The 23,489-nt window shown below is 38.5% G+C and overlaps 1 protein-coding gene across 1 annotated transcript in view; it reads right to left on the bottom strand.

The window, feature by feature from the left end:
* Window positions 1–20,046, bottom strand: part of LAMA1 (laminin subunit alpha 1) — an 82,266-nt gene extending 62,220 nt beyond the window's left edge. Inside the window, exons 1-8 of the mRNA XM_053977199.1 lie at window positions 20,016–20,046; window positions 19,887–19,901; window positions 16,724–16,897; window positions 16,266–16,378; window positions 8,400–8,642; window positions 4,118–4,297; window positions 1,254–1,343; window positions 700–817 (exon numbers count right to left, since the gene is read on the bottom strand). Coding sequence (XP_053833174.1) covers window positions 700–817; window positions 1,254–1,343; window positions 4,118–4,297; window positions 8,400–8,642; window positions 16,266–16,378; window positions 16,724–16,897; window positions 19,887–19,901; window positions 20,016–20,046 — 964 coding nt within the window. The remainder of the gene's footprint in view (window positions 1–699; window positions 818–1,253; window positions 1,344–4,117; window positions 4,298–8,399; window positions 8,643–16,265; window positions 16,379–16,723; window positions 16,898–19,886; window positions 19,902–20,015) is intronic.
* Window positions 20,047–23,489: the final 3,443 nt, after the last annotated feature.

The following is a 23,489-nucleotide window of genomic DNA, read 5'->3' as shown; positions in this document are numbered from 1 at the left end:
ATTCTTGTCTCATTTGTATTATAGACAAAATCTGAGAAATCAGAGTACTTAAGTATAATTTTTATTTAGTTTAAAGAGTGATATTATGACTTGTGCAAAGATTTCAACTAAAAATACTTCTTTTCTATCCGGAACTTTAAATTTTATCCAATAGGTTCTTAATTGTCTGCAGCTTGTGCTATGCATTAGTAATGCAAAGTGAAAAAATGCACCAACTAGCCCTAGCAACACATTCAGCCACACTGGCACAGCCTAAGTCAATCTATCAGACAATCTGAAGTGTAATTGGCCAATAAGGAGTTTCTTTCAAAACATTTGCTATCAGAACAAAGTTCTTCATCTGACAAAATTTATGATCAATTGATGAAATTTGCATTTCAAGTAGCTAACAAAATGATTGATGCAAATCTGCTAGTTTCTACAGGAGTACAATAAATCCCAAGTCCCTTTGAAAAAGAGATTCTGGAAGCTATACTACATGACAACTCCACTAGCCAAGGAGTCCCACTGAACAGATTATGGAAAATCATCTGAACATTTATGATTAGAAGTAGGTTCTCAACCTCTGAACAATCCCATGAAGACAGTTAATAGTTTGTGGCTTATTCTGGGGAATTAGTACAGAACTGTATGAAAGCAACCTCAAATAAGAGAATAGTCAGACTTCATGAAACTGCCTAAATGCCTGTGCATACTTACTCTCACATTTGTTCCCAGCAGAAAGGGTTCCTGGTCTCCATGGTTTTTGGTGGTAGCCTGGACAGCACTTGTTACAGCTCTCTCCACATGTATTGTGTTCACACTGGCACTGCAATTTCTAAGAATAAAAAATACACTCTCTTTAAATATTTTTTAATGGAAAATTTAATCAATTTTGCCAAAAGTCTGCTCAGTATCAATCTTACTTCAAAAAAATGGCATGACCCACAAATGGCACTGAACTGCTCTACCATAGTACATCAACTACTAGGAAATAGCCTTTCCAGAACAGGAGGGGAAAATCTCCTGTGCTGCAAGACAGACTATGTCTTGTGCCCCTGGAATTGTTTAAATTCAATGCCAAAGAAGAAGAGTTAACTTCAAGAAAGTTACACTACAAAACCCAGATATTCTTGCTCTGAAAAAAAAAATATAGCAAATAATTTGTATGCATCATAAGGTTTAATTTAGCTTCCTCTTTCTCATTCTCCTTAAGATTTTTTTTATTTTAATTGGAAAAGTTGTTTTGCAAAAATAATGAGATTAAAGAATACCTTTGTGATTTCATCCAATGGGCAACTTCGAGCATGGCCATAACAAATACACATGCCACCAACAGAGATGTCCTTTATTGAATAGTAGTACTACAAAAAAAAAAAAAAAACAAAAAACAAAGGTGAGAAATGTATGAATAAAAGACATTTACATGTATTTATATTTCCCTGCCCTACTCTGCAAAATAAAATGCCAGCATTCAACTGCTCTGTGTAAATAAAATACTTGAAAATATCTGCCATTTGGGGAAACCTTCTATTTTTGCAGTTTCTATTTTCCCCATGTTTTTCCCTATTGGTATGAAACACTAACTGACTTTTAACTTTTAAGTATGTATGTAAAATTCCTCAGCTTTGAGAAAGACCAACAAATGTGACCTCAACCAAAATGTACTTGTAAAAAAAACCCAACTTTTTTCACTTTACAAGAAGACATAAAGCATAAAAAATTGCCATATTTTAGAGTCAGTCTGGGGACTAAGAGTATGCTTCCTTAAAATGGGAACTCTCACTCCCTTAAAACCACTCTGCACACTCATTTCCAGACCAGCTTTTGCTACTACTGTGTGGCCAGTGAAATATTCTATCCAAACTCTTAGCTTAAAAACTGTGGATACAGCAGAATACTATCCACTAATATTGCCAGGTGGTGAGCAGAAACAACATACAAAAGGAAAGGATTTAATTTTCAAGGCAAAGAGGAGGCAGGAAATGACCATCTGGGTTCAGTTACAGCTGCAGTATCAACATTGTTGGCCTGTTTGTATCCTGGGAAGTATGTACTACAGGGGAATGAAAAAGAAACTTTTTGAGGATACTTCTAAGGGAAGAGTTCAATGCTCTCAGACCTAGCAACCCTAATGTCAGCTGGTTCAGGAAGAGAGGTAGCCCTGGGTGGTCAGACATGCTGACTCCTGGACTGTTATTTCTTTGAAGGCTCTTGGAGTTGGAGCAAACTATGTTCTCTGATTTCATACTTATTTTTTATGGTCTTAAATTTCTTATGCTCACTATTTTGGGAGGATTTTTAATGTTATGGGCTTGAACTACAAAAATCATTCAGGGACTTATCATGAGCAGTCAGTCCTAAACTACAAAGAAGGATGTTCAGGCTGAGAAAGGGAGAGGACAGAAGCAGAATTTAATTTCTCACTGCATTCCCTGCTATATCTCCTTTGTCTTATTTTCTGCCAGTGTATGGCTCACAGCAGCTGTGTGCAGCTTGGAGTTGAATGGGAGACCAGTGATAATCAAATGCTACAGACAGAAATAAATAAAAAGAACACAGAAATAAAGGTGCTGTTGAACACTCAGAATCTGAATTGGCATTTTTCAAGACTACATACAGGAAATGAAAGATAATTGGTATCAACAACCATAACAAAGTCTTCAAAGCCAATAAAAACAGCATCTGAAAAGCTGGAAGTGGTTTTGTTGCAGCTGGTTGCACAGTAAAGTAAGACTCAAGGTGAGACATCAGGATTTGAGAAACCTGGCCAACATGCGTAGTTCTTCATGTAAAACTGCACTAAGCAGTGCCAGGTGGAGAAGTACTAAGGCCTGGATTGCACAGCTGTGTATGTTACAAAACCAGTGGCAAGGCTTGTCCTCCAAATTCTTGTTTTCCAGCTGTATGTTTGTATTCTTCCATGTCAAACTTTTCTTTTTGGGGTGTATGTCTTGATATGCCAATACTATCAATAGATTTAAATATCAACCAGCCTCCTCTATGGGAACATCTCACCTCTCAGGCTGTGTGTTTCCCTATTGCCAGTAAGGCACAGCTGGAGCAGCTGTCCAATACTCTGCCCTTGTAGTCTCCATGCTAGCAATTCCCATTGACAGGAAATGCAAACCATCCAGATTTTACACTTTAAAATGCTGCAGTTGAATGGACACCTTGAGAGCACCACCAATCCCTGACCAAATCCAAGTTCCTTCCTCCCTTCTGTACTCAGCTATCCAGACAGCACAAGGATTGCCTCTATCAGAGAAGCCACAAACTGCAAGAATCCTGTTGCTGCACAAGGAGGAGTTGCCTGCAAATGTTTTTCAGAAAAAAGAGCTACAAAGGAAGGGAAGGAGGAAACACTTCTCATGTTCTCCTGTCCTCATCAGAAAGCCTACTTTCACAGAAAAACTCGAAGCCTCTGAAGTGTTAACCTATGAGTCGTGGGCAAATTAAGATGTCCAAAATGGCATGATACAAAGCAGAAATCCTTTTCCAGCAGAAAAACTGTTAAGACTTCCAAAGTTAAATTTATGTGAGAACCTGAAGAAGTCAGCCTAAGTGCCTGGGGCTCAGTTTCCACAGTTTCAGTATCAAATCTGGAAATCAGTTCATGCTCTTGGAATTCTATACAAACATTTTACATTAATTTATGGGCTCTAAAGCAATTGATTATAACAGCCTTTATAAAATGAAGAAAACTCTTATAAGACATGAAAATTCACAATAGCAACTTTTTCGAACAATCATGTTTATGAACCACAGCACTGGGTCCTGAAATCCATGATACACCACAAAAAGTATTGCAGTGGCATCAAGAGCAACCTCAAGGGGCATCTCCATCATCCAAACCATTTTGTATTTTGATGATAAAGTGTTATAAACACTGCTCTTAGCACAAATCAGTTACACAAACAAATAAAAATAAAACAAAAACCATTTTGAAAAGCTTTTTCTAAAAGCTGTTTATGACAAGATATTGTTGCTAATAGTGTCAAAGGCAAGGCAAGAATTATTTAACAACCAATCAGAGTCACTCTGAATGACAAGGATTAAGTACTTCTCCTTCTCAAATAGGTCAGAATAGACTCTCCCATCAAGCTAGACTGAATACGTTTATGAATAATCAGCTTACCCTTCTGGTAACAATGGGGTCTAGTTCCTTAGGGTCATTATGGCTGAGAGTCATGAGGTCAGCATTCAGAGTTCTAATACGCTGCAGTCGCAGTCGAATGTATCGTGCAGAAGTAAATTCCAACAGCTTCTGTGAAGGATCATCAGCACTAGGCCTACCATTGATCAGTGACGTGTGAATCTGGAAAGAAAGGCTGACTTAGTCACAAACATAATTGTGATTCATTTACCACAACAAGCATTAGGCTGAGAATCAAAACCACAGAACTTATCTTGTTTCCCAACAACTCAGGATGGTGACACTTTAAACTACCTGGAGTTCTTTTTATTTCCCCATTGTCTATCTGCAGGTAAAATTCCTGCTGCCTGAGTCACACTGTTCTGAAACCACCATTATCAGCTCATCATAGTCCCAAGTCTCCTGGGCTTTTGTAGAGATAAAATAAGGAGAAAAACCAAGGTACAGTATCAGGGTGAGTCCCTAGGTCCTGCAGTCTTCCTTCCTCTCCCTCATTGAGATAGAATATGTTACTCTGGCTATAAGCTGAATTTTGTCCCTACAGATTTCTCCTCTGCAAATAGAAAGATCTTATTACAAAGCACAATGTGGTCCATATTCTCAGTCTGGGGTCCTACACCTAGCAGTGACAGGGCTGCACAATCAGCAAGTACTCAGTGATAAGAGAATGCAGTGGGAAGCCCACACAGATGACAACTGAAAGCAAGGGGCTGCCATCACAAAACCACTTGTTTAACTTACACCTTTCTTGCCTATATAAAAGACATACAAACAAACCTGTAATGGAGGTCACATTCCCAAAATTATAATTTTGATACTTATTGATTAGCACCATTCCTTCTTAATATTCTAACATAGCGTGTTCAAATATTTCTACTTTTCTATATCCCATCCACTTTTCAACTGCAGAATAACAACTATAAAAACCAAAATGCTTCCTAGGTCTCATCCTGCAAATTAGCACCAACTGATCTATTCTGCTCTTATAGAAATACAGAGAATTCTTCTAGTCCATTTGCTATGCTAAAACAGGATTTATTAGAGTTTTTTAGATTTTGACCAACCCGTTTTCAAAGACCAGTGTTGGTGCAGACTTTACAACCTTCCAAGGCAATGTATTCCAGGCCTTTCCAGCTTTAATGTTAGAAATGCTTCTAATCTCTAAACCATGTTGTTCCTTTTTGCAGTTTCAGAACTCTTCTTGGATCCTGTCACAGACATGCAGAAGAGATTTTTCCTCTTCGTACCCATGTTTCATACAACTGAAGACTGAACATGCCCACCATATCTCAGTCTGTTCTCTTTAGCCAAATTGGTTGTGACATATTCATTCAGAAGTCATGTTTTCTGCTGGGAATTACAAGGCAGAATTGTTGGTCAAATATTCAAATATCACTGCACTCCTTTTACTGAAAAAAATACTCAACTGTAGATGAACACAACTTCAGCATGGGGCATCACATCCTACTCTCATCTACCTTTCAGTACAAACATAGAATCTGCTGGGCTTTCTGCAATCCTTTGATTTCCTCAGCAAAGAGAGCAGGACCCAACCATAACACTGGAATTTCTAACACACTATGTTTGCTTTTCTTCACCTAGACATCAGAGATTTAAAGATCCAGAAATGCCTGTCACAATTGGCCTTACCTCCCATGCGTCATATGGCACTTCATTCTACATGGTCTTTCCTGCCTAATATATACTCTCACTAATTGAAAGTAGTGCCTTCAAGTGATGAAATGTAAATTATGACTTTTTTACTCTCAAGTTAAAAGCTTGAACAGTAGAAATTCTACTGTCTAGAAATTCTACGAGTAGAAATTCTGCAACAATACACTTAAATCTTTATAGAGACTGTAGAGGAATCTTAACAAGCAGAAAAAGGGAGAAACAGAAGGGATACTGACTAAGATACTAAAGAAGAAATACTGTGATTCTCCTTGCACACTGCTAAATTTGGCTAATATATTTCTTATATAAGCTTATACTGGTAAAATGTCAGATTTGGCAAAAAGTGCTACTATTGATATCCATATTTAGATATTTGGTCTCTTTACCCTAACAGTTATTTCACATCAAGACACTCCAAGCTGATGGCAGAAAACTGGGATGCTAGCAAATACTGGATACAAGGCAGATATTTACAGAGATCAGCTGGTTTGCTGGGCCATTCTTAAGTGCAACAGATTGGCCAGAACAAATTACAAAGCCCTAAATATATATATTTTCCATAGAGTTCCAAGATTCACTAATGCAGGTTATGAGATATTCTGTGCAGGCAATATTCCTGACAGACAATCCAGTTACAAAGGAGTAGCCTGTCCTTTGAATGACAGCTTTTATGCATATGTGATGATTCTGCTGGAGGGCAGGAAGGCTCCCCAGAGGGATCTGGACTGGCTGGATTCCTGGGCTGAGGCCAATTGGATGAAGTCCAAGTGAAGGTCAAGTGCTGAGTCCTGCCCTTGGGTCACAACAGCCCCAGGCAGTGCTACAGGCTGGGGCACAGCTGGAAAGCTGCCCAGCAGAAAAGGTCCTGGGGGTGCTGGTTGACAGCAGCTGAACCTGAGGCAGCTGTGCCCAGGTAGCCAAGAAGGCTGATGGCATCCTGGCCTGTGTCAGCAGCAGTGTGGCCAGCAGGGCCAGAGCAGTGATTGTCCCCTTGTACTCAGCACTGGTGAGGCTGCACCTCAAATTCTGTGTTCACTTCTGGGCCCCTCAATCCAGGAAGGACATTGAGGTGCTGGACCGTGTCCAGAGAAGGGCAGCAGAGCTGGTGAAGGGTCTGGAGCACAAGTTCTGTGGGTAGCAGCTGAGGGAGCTGGGGGTGTTTAGCCTGGAAGAGAGGTGGCTCAGGGGTGATCTTATTATTCCGTAACCTAATGGAGTCAGCATCCCTGGAAGGACACATAGAGATGTGTCACTTTAAGAACATGTTCTAGGAGTGAAGTTGGTAGTGCTGAACTCATATAGTAGGACTCAATGGACTCAGTGACCTTAGTCCTTATTAGTAGGACTAATAGTTGGACTCAATGACCTTAAAAGTCTTTTCCAACCTAAAAGATTCTGAGATTTTTCATAGTAGACAGAAATTTCATTCTGTCATTTTTTTGTGTTATGTTTTTCCATCCCCGCACTCAGAAAAAAAAAAAAGCAGTGTTTTGATAGTGTAGCCCAATTAATTATGCGTACCATCAGAAAAAAAGAATGAGAAAAAAAGTCACTAAATTGAGTTTCTGGCATCCCTGGAGCTGGAGTTGTATGGCCTACTAAATGTACATTACAAGCAACACTGTTCCTATGCAGTCAACCTCCTATACAGTCAATAAGGGTTTTCTGGTTAATTGTGTGGAGAGACAGGTTTAGGTTTCTTTGTTTCATCTGATCTGTTGGTTTTATGTTGGCTATATATTGATCACATGGTCACAACATTGCAATAAACATTTTATTAAGGTAAATGTGACTCTACATTACTGAATTTCACTGTTTTTTTTTTTTGTTGTTGTTGTTAGTTTTAATTTTACGTGAATGGTTACATACTGTCCTATCTATTTTTTAACCAAGAAATAAAAATATATTGATTTCTGTGAAGCTAGGAGTTACTAGCACTCTCCATGGGATAACACCACGCTTGTTATCATGGTCATACATTATAGCCTTCATGATGGAATAACCACTGTTTTTAATGTATCATTTCATTGTGTGGCTGTCTCTCCGTAATAAATTACACAAGTACCATGAATAGAGTTTGTTAAAAAAAAGAACAATCAACAGCAAGACTGCACAACTCGTAGCCCTTTTAATTATGCTACATCCTTGAAACAATGCCAAGGCTTGTTTAGGAGTTCCAGCTGTGCCGAGCACTTCAACAGTGTTAGCTGCTTTATCTCACACAACCAGGTGCTCCTAACACAGGAGTTTTCTCTACTAAATGAAAAAAACTGGCAGAACACAGAGCCTCTGTTATAGTTTTTCAGAATAAAGGAACTAATAATTCACAGCTAACTGCAACCATCAAATTATATGGTAAGAGAGAACAAAGAGTTTAGTAGTGGGAACACATAGAACCAAAAACACATTTCATCCCAAGATTTAGAAGTTTGCTATACTACATGATGTAAAGATAATGTTATTAATGAAGAATAACAGATGACCTGGTAGTGCTGAGGGTGATAAACTCTGTAACTGCAATTCAAATGTTTTCAAATTGCTATCACTCCATGTCCCTAATCACAAACTGCAATTACAAAAACAAAGATACCTCTCCGTGTTCCAGAGGAACTAGTCTGGAATAATAGGAGGTGCAGATCACTTCATCATCTCTCTTGTAAGTTGGCGGCCCAATTCTTGGTGTAATATTGTAACGAGTTAAACATTCGGTATCACTAATTGCATAGTACTGCCATGGTCTGAACTCTGTGCCATCTGTGGAGCGTTCCAAAATCCAGTTTCCAGGTCGTGGAGCATTAGCAGCTTTGATGATGACATATGCAACTTGAAAGACCTGAAAAAAAAAAATGCAAAAAGAAAATTTTAACACTTCATTGTACTGTGAAACACTGCCAGAAGCCAACTGGGTAGGAAATTTAAATTTTAAAAGCAATATACAATTTGCCTGAAGAGAGGGTAAAATTTGGTAATGTAACTCTGGATAATTTTTTTTCACAAATATTTGACAAGAGGTACATCTAATTGTGTCCAGGGCATCAGTTTGTGGTGATGATATAGCTGAAATCTATATTTGTACTGCACATTTCAGGATTACTTGGGTATAACAATCTCTGGGAAATGCCTAGCTTTTCTGAACCAATGAGGGCTTCAAAAAACTGGGGTTTGGTTGGGTTTTCTTGTTTGTTTTTTTGTATTTTGTTGTTTGTTTTTGTGGGGTTTTTTATAGATGTAGCCCAAAAAGCTCTTTGGTTTACAATTTAGCAGGGAATATAATCTTCTTTGTAAGAACATTTCTGATAAACTTTTTACACCCTATGTTAAAAACCACTTTGCATTACAATTTCATCCTTTTTTGAAGTTATTTCAGCAGAAGACTGCTTGCAGACACTGCTAAAAATACACAGAAACAAATAAGCTGAACATGACAAAAATAAGCAAGATAAAATAGCTAATATTCTTAAGTAACATTGAGATGTATGTGAACTATGCAGCCATCTTGACTATTTTTCTAAAAACCCAAAGTGAAATCCCCATGCACACAACAGGACTGTTCAGCATTTCTGTGAGTAGGCAGGGCAGTAATTAAGTTCATATTACCTTTTAAATTACTTTGTCATGCAGCCAGATAACCTGCACTGGCCCCCAGCTCACTGCAGCAAGAGACATGAACACTGAAGAGCACTTACTGCAAAGCCACCATGTTTTCCCTTACTCAGTACCTGCTACATCACCTCTGTTGCATCCTGGGATTGGGTTTTAGGGGTTCTTATTTGTGTTAGCTAGCCGAGTCCTGTGTACCCCCGTGCTTCCCCCGTGCCTTTCCCTCCTCCACGGTTTCTGGCCCCATGTTGCCTGCTGCCGGATCTTCCCCCTCTGCTGCTCCTGTGACCACTCCCCCATCCGGCCCCGGGAACCCTGTGTCCGCCGCCCCATCCCCACGATCCCACTCAGCCCGAGGCTCGGTGTCCACCCCTGTGGTGTCCCAGTTGGTCACTGTCTTACGTCATTACCACGGCACCGGCACGGATTGGGGGGCGGCGCCTGCCCTCCCTATCACATCCCCTATATCATCCCGCTCTCTCCCGGGTCTCGGTGCCATTTCCCCCACATGGCGTGGAAAGCGCGGGTCGCTACTTCCCACCACAGCTCTCCGTGACAACAAAGCCTTCCTGCCTTCCTCGTGGGTGATTTGGACATTCCTTCCCTCTTTGCCTCAGACCCTCGTGCGGGCGACAGAACCCGGCAAACCCCGACCGGCGTGCCAGCAGCAGCGGCACGCGGGAGAGAAGTGGCAGACATGGAAGTCCAGGCAGGGGCGGCGCCGAAGGGTACCGGAGCTGCCCCGGATCCGGGAGAAAGAGTGCGACGCCACACACCTCACTCAAAAAGGCTGCATTTGCAAACTCATAAAAGACTTCTGTATAGGAGTTTAATGTTTTATATACACTGGAGTAATAAGCCAGGTTTAGATGAAAGAAAAACTCTGTATTATTCCGCCATCTCAGAGAAATGTATTTCCACTTGAGCAGACTGCCTGGTTGGCTGCTATCCTCTTCATAATTCCTGCCTGCATGTGCAGTATTAATACTGTGTTGAGCTCCAATCTTGCTGCAATCAGTTCAATCAGTTTTTTCATACATTATAAATTTAAATTTTTAGGATTTTTTTTTTTTTATTTTTTTTTTTTTTTTTTTTTGCAATACAGATTAAAGCCAGAGCAAGAACAATACTTGCCACATGAAAGCAGGTTTTGATTTTGCCAAATGGGAAAATAAACTCCCAAAAATAAATAGTAACTGCTTTGTGTATGCAATTTGGGAAATTACTTTTGAAACAAAATATTATTTGAGTGAACAAAGCTTTGATTAGAAGATCTTGCACACATGAGAAGGAAAAATATTTGGTGATATTTACCTTCAAATGATTCACTACATATAATATCTTTTAAAAAGTAAAACAATCTTACTTTTTTATTAAAATCAGGCATAACTTGAACTACAATATTAATTTGGTTTGACTTTCTTTACAGGCACTCCAGTTTTATCCTGTTAAACACCAGTCAGATACAAACAGAACATTTCTAGTTGTTCCAATAAATATGAAAATTTACAGAAAATGAAGATTTCACTGTGACCTTTCAGCAATGCAAGCAGATGCAGGCAAAAGGATAAGCCAAGTCACTCTTCAACCAGTTTTGGAAATAAAATTTCTCTGGGTTCTGTGAATCCTTTGTTATTTCACATAGTCTTAAAATTTGATCAAAGTTAAATGAATATCAAGAATTATAATCCAGCTTCCATGAAGAGAAGAGAGCCTTTGAATAAAACCTACATGTCAACAATCTCCAACTTAAAAAATAAAAGCCAAAATACATGGCTTTAAAGGAGCAAAGTACACCATTTGGGCAGACATCAAGCCAAACAACTATATTCCCTACACACAACCCAGATTTCATTGATTCAGTTAGTGGTATTGAGTTTTGCACTCAGTTATGACCAAGCAGAATGTGATGTATCATCATTTCAGTACCCATTTCATGTACCCCATTTCAGTATGTAACAGGAGTTGCTTGTATGGGTATTTTCTCCATTGCAGATGAGAACATCACAAAACTATTAAAACTAGAGAAGTTTTATCGACTGGGCTTAGAAACAGCTATGTACTTCCAACTTCCTTTGAAGTCAGTAATCCTTCTCAAATGCATAAAAGATGCAAGTCTGGAACCCAAACCTTTTTCAAATACCCTGGTAAAAAATCTCCCTCAAAAATTCTCATATGTCCTTTATTTATTTTTTTTTTCCCCCACTCTGCTTGCTGTCATCAACTAAACTGCTTCCCTACTTATTACACAGTTGGCTGAACAACAAATGATCCACTTTTGATTACTTTGGGATTTTTCAAGACCCATTATAATCTGCAGCTGATGTGGCTAGTTTTAAATCCAGTTCCAACTAGTAACAATGAGCTATCCTTCATCACAAAATAACTGCTGCAGTAAAAGGTATTCACAAGATTATGCAAGTTAAACTTATTTTAAATATCAAGTTCCTTGGTGAGGGGGGTGGAGGGAAAAGCCAGTTAAATATTAACATTTTCACAGCAACTGCACAAATTCAATGCACAATTCAACAAATTAAATCTCCTCTCAACTCTTCCATTTACACACATAGCTCACAGGTATCTCATTTTACTTCACAGGTAAATTTACAGGATAATGAATATCAATAACTTCAGGAAAATTTGTCAGCCCCTGAAATAATATAGGTTAAATAAATAAATAAAGGATTTTGTATAAATGTTCTCATACTGAAGAAGTCACAAGACAACCTACCAGGAGGAGCTTTATTCTCAGGGATTGTGTTTCCCAGCAAGGGAATGAAGCTGGAGGAAGGGACCAAGGTGTCCACAGTGCTCACAGATGAGGATGTTTTAAGGAATATCTGTATGTAGGGGTTTTTCAGACCTTCTATCCCACAGACTCTGCAACCCATAATAGGTCAAGAAGTCCATGTAATGAAAACTGATTTTCCTTTGAGCACTTTTTTAAAGAATTTGACTTTTATAAGTTCTTCAAGTTTGAACATCAAAGGCAGTTTTTTATCACTTTCCACATTCATTCAGTGCCCACCAATCAGCCACGTGATAAACCTGAGCAAGAGCTAATGATTTGTACACTTTTATTTGACTGTATAACTTTCTCAGAACTAATTTCCTTATTGAACTACAAGGGTAAAAAGGACAAGTCAAAGCAAGTTAGCAATTCCCAAGCCATATATTAGAAGTGCCATTTTACAGGTATTTCAATCCGGAATTTTAAGATCGGCCAAATAAACTTCTACTAACAAACTTTTCTTGTAGCTGCAATGCCAACAAAACAAGAAATTTCTGCTTTAATTAGACTTTCTAAAAACCTTGTTTCCCTGAATGCTGATCCACCAACACCAAATGCATCATTCTTGAATACTCTCAGAATAGGAGACTAGATGAAGGAATGTTTATCAGCTTATATTGTTTACAGAAATATCTTTTTAAGAGCTAAAGACAGCTTCATCCTCTTAGACACTATGAAGCTTAGCAATTGTTTGCAGCATTTTTCTCTGATGATTCTGTGATGTTAAAGCTGCAAAATACACTAAATCCAGCAGACCTTCTAGTCTAATTTATTATATTTTCCTCAAGATTTTGATTCATTATGTGCAAACATTAATTTAGAATTGAAGGTAAATTTTATTGTAAGAATGTACAGATGAACACCCTGAATCATCAGTTTTACAAAGCTACAAAAGGCTTTTAAGGAAGCTTGCCACATACAATAAATCAGTCCTGTAAAATCAACAGAATACAATTTTTTGACATCAGCAAATCATGTATCTTTACAGAAAACTGTTCTTGCCAGTTGATTTCAAGATGAAAGCTCTGGAAAAATCATATTATAATATTTACATTCTTTTTAACTTTGTAATAGCAGAAACTACAAATTACTCCTACATCAGCCTCTGAGTGGTAATCCAGTGCTCACAGAATATTCATAAGCTATGACTTAATCAGAAATGGAGTTGTTTTCTCAACTCAACTCAATATTAAGGGTCTTCCAAGAAGAACTAGTCTTGTTTTGCAATTCAAGAACTTTTTAATATACAAGCATTTGCCTTTCTGCTACACCGAGGACACAGAGTACATTTAAATACCTTTAGAAGTCCAAACCACGGCAATAAAACTGAGGTAAGTAGTCTTTGTTTAATGGTGTCATAGAGTAATATTTTACAGCTGGTTCAATCACACCAGTAAAATATACTATAGCCAAGATTTATTAGAATTGTAATTTCGCAGTGCAACTGCCCAGAGGAGTCAAACTCAGACAAAAAATGCCGTTTTTATAGAAAACCACTGCTGTGTATTTTGTTTCTGTAGAACTACCAGTGTAGGAAGCACAAGGTCATAAATCAAATCTTAGTGTCTTGTACATCAATCCTACACCTCATTGCTACACTGCTCTTTCCCCAGTTCCGGATCATTGCCATACATTTACTGGAAAGGGGGAGGAGGAGGCAGTGGTATAGGGTGTGGGAAGGAAAGATTATCATATATGTGGATGCTGGAAAGACTGAAAGGCACACTAGAATAAATGTACCTAGTTGTCATGATGTATATGACCTAGAAAATCATGATATAAGCACTCACTATCCTTATAAAATACGATATTAGCTAAAAATAGCACAGATTCTGCAAAGGAGAAAGATAAAAACAGCAATTTCAATGCTGGTTTTATTAGCTAGTCCTCTTTTGTTACTGACAGCCCATCAAACTACTCTGTAGTACAGCTGGGTTTAGACTAAATAGACTAAGAACAAGGTAGAATATTAACTAAAAGAATATCCTCTATTGCCTTCAACTTGAAGCCAAAGGATGAATAGTCATAGGGGTTCACCTAGGAAATTTGGAGTGGAGTCAGTTCACCAGCTATGGGAATCTTCCCCATATTTGCCAGCCAAGAGTATGTTTCAGCATTTACCAACCCAACTGCTTGGATTATATCTCTAATATCTCTGAACATTGGTAATAATCTCAAGAAACAATCAATTCCTCTTAGTCCTAAAACTTCTAATAATTGCTAAAAAAAACCACCCATAGTGACCAGATTTTTAACATCACAAAAAGGTGCGAATATATTCAATCCTCCAGCAAGGAAAGTTGAAGGACTTGTTTACTTTAATGTGGTACTTGACAGATTTAATGCACAACGCTTGAAATGTAAAAAAAAAAAAAGAAAAAAAAAGAAAAAAATTGATGAAGTTGTACTGAACACCAGTACTGACTTTCAGAAATATTTTTGCAGGTCCTATTTTAAGTAATTCTGAAACAAATGTATGAAGTAAACAATTACTAAAACCACTAAGGTCCTTCATATGCATATCTTTTGTGTTTTCTTTACTTGTGCTGACTGGTTTAAAGTAATCACACCAAGTCAGCTCTAATAACTCACTGACTTCAAGCAATCTCTATTAACCAAATCCTTTCTCACAGAGCAGTAATTTACATTCAGTTTGCATAGCCCTAGATGCCTTCTCTCTCTCAAACTCTCTAGGGAAAACATACAAGAAAGGCCCCTTAGGGGAAACTTATCAAATCAAATTAGTGAAACTGAGCATGGGTCAGGAGAGGAAAGATATGTATTTGTTAAAACATCAACAGCACTAAGACTGAAGAATAAATGATTCAGAGGGCAGCTCAGCTGGTCTGTTTCCAAAGTGAAATTGTTCTAGGAGGATAAAAACTAAGGCATCCCCTCCTCCTTCATTTTTCCTTCCTGTTTGTCCATTTACAAACCAAACACAAAGTTAACTCTTCAAACAACATGAACATCACATCCAAACCTTCTGTCACTGACAAAAGGCACCCTGTGATCATTATCCTAACAGATCTGCCTTCTAATTAAAGAGTAAACTAGGCACCTGCTTAATCTATGCTTTATTTGAAAACATCAAAGTTAAACCCTCTGTTTTAATCTTTAAAAGAACTTTTAAGCAGGGTCTAGAGATCCTGCAAAAGCTTCTTACCAATTCTACACCTCAAGTATGCATTTCTTAGTAAGTAATAAAGCTGCTTCTTCCAGAGTTTGGAGGCATCCCCATATTAATAAGGAATTGTTGAGCTATGATTTTCAAACAACTTAGGTAGGCCAGCATATAGATCTGTTCAAAGCAAAACAACAACAAAAAGCCAAGAAAAATACATTTCTTCACCAATTATTTTGTCTATTCTTGGAGCAGGGTAGGAGACTTCTGATACTTGTATGTCTAGCAGACAAACTTACAAATTAGCAAATGCCCTGTACAGTTTAGCATGCTCCTGTCTAAGAACGACAAATCCCTCCAAGTTTGGCCATGTAGAGTGGCCAAAACAGAGACCACCAATTTTTGCCCAGGCAGTTCCAGTCTCCCCAGAGTCACAAATCACTGTCTCAGAAATTCAAACCCCAGCTCTGCAGAACAGCAGACAGCAGAAGTTCCTAGAAGATATCATTTAGAACATTTTTTTCCAGTTCTCCTTCCAACAAGATGATGATCAGTATCAGCCAGAAGCATCCTCACATATAAAATGTGTGCTTTGGCCAATACCCTGAAAACATTCATGTTTAAAAATAGGTCCTTGAAAACACAGACTTCAAGTAACTTTTAAGAAATAAAAGGTGGAGGAAAATAATATTCATAGGACTGCTGGGGGAAAGACAGAAGCATGAGGAAAAGACAGAAGGTTAGGCAAATCTTCTTTGTCTAGAAGTTGCCATGACAAAGGAATCGGTACAGATGGAATTGGTTACCAAGACAGAAAGAACATGGATGAGAGTTTTTACTAAAAACTTTTTTGTTTTATCTAAATACAGAAGAGCTGCAATCAATTTGTATTGGCTTGTATCCTACATCCTTTGAATGACACTCACATAAATGTTACTCACCTGCCTTAAATCCAAAGTGATGGTGACCCAGTGGTATTGCCTTCCATTCTGAATGCTGGGACTCTGCCACCAGTTATTGGTACCATCGATTGCACTGGAAATTGGGTGCTGCTCTGTTTCAAAGCAAAAAAAATTAAACATCTCTTGAAAATAAATCTCACTGAACTTTTCTGACCCAGCACATTTGTTCTTTCACACAAAGAACAATCTCTTCCTGTCATAAAGAAGTAAAAGCTGAAATCTGCCCTCAAAGAGGTCGTCACTGGATCTTGCAGTGCTCAGTGGTGATACACAGTGCTCACACTTTGTCAGCCTTTTGCTCCAAGGTAGTTGCACTCACATAGTACAAAGACTAATACCAAAACATATTTGACTGCAGTACACGCTGCATTTAAGGGGAAGGGTTAAAAAAAGACACAAAGTCATGAAACAAACAAAATCCAAAACGTGAAGCTTGCCTTTGGGATTAGCACTGTGACTGTCACAGACGCGGCACTGGGCGTTGCGCAGGGGCCGTCCAGGGACGTGCTCCACCAGTTTGCAGAACATCTCCGGTCCCTTCTCCCCGCAGGTAGCATTGGTGGAGATGTGAGCATTGCTGGCCAGGTTCAAAATGGCAGGAAACAGGCCTTGAAAGAAATAATGTTTATCAGCCACATCATAAGACATGCAAAGTTGGCACCCTGACAGCAGTATCCCTGTTATTTCACTCCACATTTGCTTTATGCTGAGGAACTCAAGAGTTTGCAAACCAACTCTCCCAGTTACTAGATCTTCCCTTGCACAGTGAATTGGTCAAAACCTGGGGGACAACTGGCCCACTGCCAGAATCAAAGAGGGATTATAGAGCACACACACAACTGGTGTGGAAACTGGCAATTTACACAAGCTCTTTGCAGCAGCAACACCACTGGCCTGAGCAGGACACTCCAGACTTGAAAGATTTAAGGACTGAACTTTAGACCTTTGCTACAGGCCTCTTCTGCAGTCCCTGTAAAGTCTAAGGGATATTTTGCTTGCCACTTATTAATCTTTATACAAACACTTCAGTGTACTTTCAAATAGTTTTACTCTTGTGCACTGGAATAATGTAACAACAGACTTTACAGCTACCTGACCAAAAATCCTTCACTTTTTCTAAAAGGAGTAAAGTTTTACTTTGGTTTGAAAGCTACTAATAAAATTTCTAGAATACTGTATGTGATAGAAGTTAAACACAGTTTCTCAATCAGATTCCAGTTGTCCTTCATGAGCTAAAAAGCTTTTATTTCTTGCATGGTTATGGTGTAACAGAGATGCTCCATTTCCACTCATAAGTAACTCTGAAAGAGAAACAATTTTGGAAAGAGGAGTTCTGTCTTTAGAGATTAAACCCAGTGGGCTAAAATCAAAGCTAGAACCTTGGTATGGCACATTAAAAATGCCTCAAGAATCGCTTGTGTTGCAATAGTAAGGTATTACAATAATTTGTCTTCTGTTAAAAGGAAATCTGAAAAAAATAACAATCAAACCATATTTGTGGAAATATATTCCTATTCCACTAGTAAAACTGTATGAATTCTTTTACTTCATTATCCACAATATACATCAAAAGAAACTGTAATACTCAAGTTTTGCTTTCCTTAGCTGTTTATACACATAAATATCTCAAAGGTGGGTGCCAAGAGGAAGGTTCCAGGCTCTTTTCAGCACTCTTCAGCAACAGCACAAGGAATGATGGCCACAAACTAAGACAGAAGTTTCACAGGAGGAACTTCTTCACCCCAAAGGTGGCAGTGCAATGGAGTGGCTGCCCAGAGGGGATATGGAATCTCTCTCTGGAGACATTCAAAACCCACCTGCCTTGGCAGTGTCATTGGACTAAATGACCTCCAGAAGTCCCTTCCAACCCTAACAATTCTGTGATTTAACAAGGTTACATTCAATATTCCTTTAAAGCGTCTTTGCCCAGTAATTGTATTACCCTAGAAATCCTAGAGAAAAGTTTCAATGTTTTTTAAAACTTGCCTTCAGCTATTGAAAATTTGGCTAAATCCTAACCCTCTGCACCACCGTATGAATAACAAACTGTGTGTTTTCAATTGTACTATACTTGAAATATAATAGGAGGGAGATGGAGCTTTTTTTTTTTTTTTTTAAATCCTGACTTCATTTATGGTAAATCCAGACTAGGTCAGATGCCTTGTTCTCATTACATGTAAATCTGATGCAGATGAGGATGCTGAAGACATCCTAATGACTACTCCAGTGAGGCTCTTCTGCCAGTAAGATATTTTCTGCACAGGCTTCTCTCACCTTGTGCAGTATGTGTGTAGTGCATCTCCAGATGTAAAGCTGGAGCCAAAGAAGAAACGCTGCCTCTGTTTTCCTACCCGACAAGAAGGCTCAGTAGTGGAAGAGGGTACCATTTTTAACACTGCTCTCCAATTATATGATATCTTTCTTATTCAGTATTAATTACTGTTTATGCAGGGGTCTACCAGCCTGTCTTCTTGAGCTATCCCTTACTTCCCAGGTCACCCATTACCTTCACTCACACAGTAGCCCTGCCATTTCTTTCCATTTGCTACAGTGAAATAATTGGCCTCCAACAACCTTCAGTCAACAGACTTGTGACAAAGGAATAGCAACACTATCTCATGATGAGTTTTCTGGGTCCCACAGACATAAAAAAAGAGCACTTCAATCCAAGTGAGTTGCACTGGAGTTTTGCCCCAGGATCCAAATAAAAAGCAAGAGATTGTTAGCTTTGTCCTGCAAGGTACTGCATCTCTTCAAATCCTAGATGACTATGTTCACCTCTGAATCTCTCTACCACAATTAAATTTTAAGGCAAACTGCAGAGGTGCAGCCACTGATTTCAGGCAAGATCAAGGATAGTGTTGGAGATGATTTATTAGGAAACAATAAGCATCTGGAAGAAATGAAATTGAAAAAAGGCAAATTTCAAATAAACTAGTTGCATCTTCAAAGAACATTGTTCCTCTTTATTCTTTTACTAAGGAGAGTCAGGTACTTAGAGTTACAAGTTCAAAAGCTCTTAGATGCTGCTCTGCCAACCTCCCTTCTCCCTTACTTCTCCACCCCCCTCTCCCGCCAAAAAATCAGAAAACCAAACATCTGCTAAGATATTTTTATGTCTTGTAGGAAGCAGTAGGTATTATAAAGATGAGCAACCACAGAATCAGTCACTTAAATGAGCCATTTACACATAAACAGGTGACTGTCATCGTATCTTTGTGTGAAATGCAAGTGTCCCTAACTGACATAAAACTCCATCAGAAGATAACATATTTCATTAAACTGAAACTTCAGTGAATGATATTTGCATTTTTAAGGCCATCACAGCACCATTAAGTCCTTAGGAAAGGATCTCTTGAGATCATGAAGTCCAATCTCTGATTACCACATTGTCAACTAGACCATGGCACCAAGTGCCACACAGAGTCATTTCTTGAATACCTCCAGGGATGATGACTCCACCACTTCCCTGGGCAGTCCATTTCCAATGCCTAACAACTATTCCCATTAAGAAATTCTTATCCTGAGGTCAAACCTGAATCTCCCCAGGCACAGCTTAAGGCTATGTCCTTTCATCCTGTTACTTGGTGCCTGGGAGAATAGGCTGACCCTTGCCTGGCTACACCCCCCTTTTCAGGTAGTTTCAGGGAGTGATAAAGCCTCTCCTGAGCCTTCTTTCCTCCAGGCTAAACAACCCCAGCCCTCTAAGTCCCTCCTCATAGGACTTACCCTCTAGACCCTTCATCCATTTAACTTCCATGGTTTTCTATCTAAAGTATAGCACAAATGATAGATTAAATTGGATTTATTGTATTATTCCCACTAGAAAGGAAGGCAAGTGCTCCATGCAAAACCATGGGAATTACTGCTTAGCATTTTGCAAGAGACTATGGTGGTCCCGAGAAAAGCTGGAAGAATTTTTAAACTAAACTCATTTAACTGCTGGCCAGCCCTTTTCATGGTAAGGTGAACTCTTTCATTATTTTCCAGCTACTCAGATGCTCATTTGCCTCAAACCAGAGATTTGCACACACCCCAGTGCCAGAAAATGAAGTGTATAGATGTCAATTTGACCTTGAGAAAGAATAACAATTGGTTCACTACAGCTTAGCACAAAAGCTAAGCACAATGTTTTCATTAAAGTTCAAACAAGTTGCTCTCATTTGTAAGGACTTGGTTTTAGCCAGATGCGTGACTAAAACTCAGTAAGGGAGAACTGAAAATCTGAGTGGGTACTGTCAGAATTATGTCATTCAGAGCTTTCCTAGAGAGACAAAACACCCTAAGCTCAGAGGAAGTGGAGGGAATTACATTCCTAGTAAGGTGACCTGCAATGTGAATAGTGCAAAATTTGTCACATCCACACTCTACACTGTTCAATCCGTCAGTAAATGACAAGAAGTAATTACGAGGTTAGATGGATATGTTGTATGTACAGCTTAGCAAGCAGACCTTATGGTGAAGGACATAGCATCAGTGTTCCAGCAAAACTCAGGAGAAAGGTTTGTTCATAATGAAGCTAGTTGTAACATTTTCAAATTATGAACAGTTGGTCAGCATGCAGTATGCCAGGGAAAAAGAAGACAGGCAAAAAGCTTTAAGGTGGACGAGGCAATTTCTATTTTATGTGCTTCAATACACCTATTGACTCTGATTCTTCAAATTAACAGGGACAGGTGAAGCATGCAGCTTACTGGGGCAGATTAAAAGTACTGATAATTCATGCAGGTCATCAGGGATTGCTTAAGTAAAAGACACCTCTAGCCAGGACAGCTATCCTTCTATTGTAAAGTTAGTGGTTGAGCATACAGCCTACATTTCTTTGGGAATTATTCTACTTCAAACCAGATTATACAGAAGTCCTCACAAGTTCCTTGTTGCTGATGTAAATATCATCTTTCCTGGGGACTCAAGTTAATTCTTTGTGAGTTTGTAGGCTTTAACTTTGTTACATATATAGACTACCAAGTACCCTGAAGTTCTCAACAAGAAGCATTTCAAGAATTTGGGGCATTTGCAGGATTCTGCAGTCAATGCATATTTGTTGCTTCATTCTGAATACACCTGATTTATTGCACACAAGCAGATCACAGCAATTATAGTAATACCATAGTGCTGTGCAATGAGTCTGACTTACTGAGCATTTTGTCCAGCTCAGATATCCTGTCCATCAGAGGACAGAGCAGCATCAGTGCAGTCTAACATTAGACTTACTCTCCCACAGCACATATTCTCAGCCCACAGCACATATCCAGCACTAAATGCAAATATGAAAATCATATGCATTTGTGTGCCATCTATCAAAGGCTTTTTAGACATACTTTTTCCCTTCCTTCTATTTAAGTTTTCTCAATGTAGGACCCTTGGCTGCCTTTTGTACAGCTAGATCTGAACAAAACCCCAGTTGCATTTTCTGATTAATGATTATGTTCAATCAGAAAATTAATAGTATTTAATCACTGGTTTTTGGGTAGAAGACAAGTGGATTTGTGCATTTTGGCAACACACATGCATGATCTGTGTTTTTGACCACGTTGAACTGTATGAATCCTCACAATATGACACACAGGGTAAAACTACTTTTTAAAGATGGAACGCGAAGGGAGATAGCCCCAAGAATAAAAATCTTCCTCGCAGAGGCATAACTGATTAAAATAATTTCTTTTACAAACTGCACAAACAGAAGGACGCACATGAGAATTCTACTCTACATGGGCTTCACTACACCACCAAATATATTCCACAAGCACAATAAAGATAATATATTTTGGTATCCAGATCAATATTGTTGTATGTTGAGGATGGCAAAACTCTTACAGAAATGTCACATTTAAGACAGCTTCTTCCTGAATCCAGATTCACAGAACTGTCTGATATTTCTAGAAAGCTTAGGGATAATTAGGGAGGTATTTGTTGGGTTTTCTTTTTTTGAAGACAAACTAATGGGATGGGAAATGAACACAAAAGATTCTATGAAGCAAGCCAAGGACTGAGTTCAGAAAGTTTTCTGGATTGGTCATCAGTGCATACAATGAAGACTCTAAACCAGACTTCAGTGAGCAACATCGAGACATTCAGTGATGCCAACAGCCTGATTTCTCTCGAAGTATTTTGCCTTTTTGTGTGCTGAGTGTAATAAAGCAGTAATTTGCAAGTGAACAAAGTAGATCTGACTTAAAAAACATAAAGAGCTGATGTGTTCAGTAACAATGAGCTTTTATTGTGTTATTTTTCAGAACACAGAAATACTTTAAGGGGTCTAATCTCATTTGCAAGTTAGTGTTTTTTTTTAAAATGTAGAGGCAATCAGCAGCTCATAACAAGCTGGCACTGCTGAATTTTGCTCACAAGCAATAAATTCTCCCTTCACTGAAAACATTTACAGAGTACACAGTTATTCAGAATAGTTTGATGCACTTCAGGAGAACAGAATAGACAAAATTTAATAAAATGTCACAGCATTATCATGTATAAAATATGTAATAGCATTGCATACAGAAGTCGAGGTCACATTCTTTCCAACATTCTCAGACTGTTTTCAAGCACGGATTTAATTTAGTTGTTCCGTTTTATTCAAGTTTCAGATTAAATGAGTTTACTAAATAAAACTCCTGGAACTGTCAGGCTTGGGTTCAGATTCCTAGCCTGCTCAATAGATTTACCCTCATTATATTTTACCAACAAGCAACCCTAGTTTAACCTTCTCTTTACACTTTCAGCAGAATCCTACCCTGTAATCATATCAAATATCTCTGCTGGTTTCCCTAAAATAAATGAGCTGAAATTGCTAACTTCTAACTACAGGAATTAAGGTACTAATTCTCTGTTCTTACAGTCAGCAAGAAATGTGAGTTTAACACTCAACCTGCCTTATAATCCACTTTGTGGAGACATTGCCCAAAATGTGTTAGCTGCAGCATTAATCCACTTGAAAAGCTGAAAGTTTCACCACAACTTACACAATAAGCTTAGGTAGCAAGCCACTAGTTAGAAATTGTGAAAACTGATCATGCCTTTTTCTGTAGCTCACCATAGAGGAGAATTTCTACTAGCAAAACGTCAAGTCTACAGGATTTAACTATGTAGTATGTTTAGGGTATTTTAGAACATCTGCAAACTTTAATTTGTAATATTTAGATAAAACTACTTCAGATTTATAGAAACCTCTGCCATGACAGACCATTATCTCTTCTTAAAACCCAT

This window comes from Vidua macroura, chromosome 1 (genome assembly GCF_024509145.1).
Source record: "Vidua macroura isolate BioBank_ID:100142 chromosome 1, ASM2450914v1, whole genome shotgun sequence".
Lineage (NCBI taxonomy): Eukaryota > Metazoa > Chordata > Aves > Passeriformes > Viduidae > Vidua > Vidua macroura.
The sequence above is the reverse complement of the archived record's forward strand: the minus strand, read 5'-3'. Positions and strand labels throughout refer to the sequence as shown.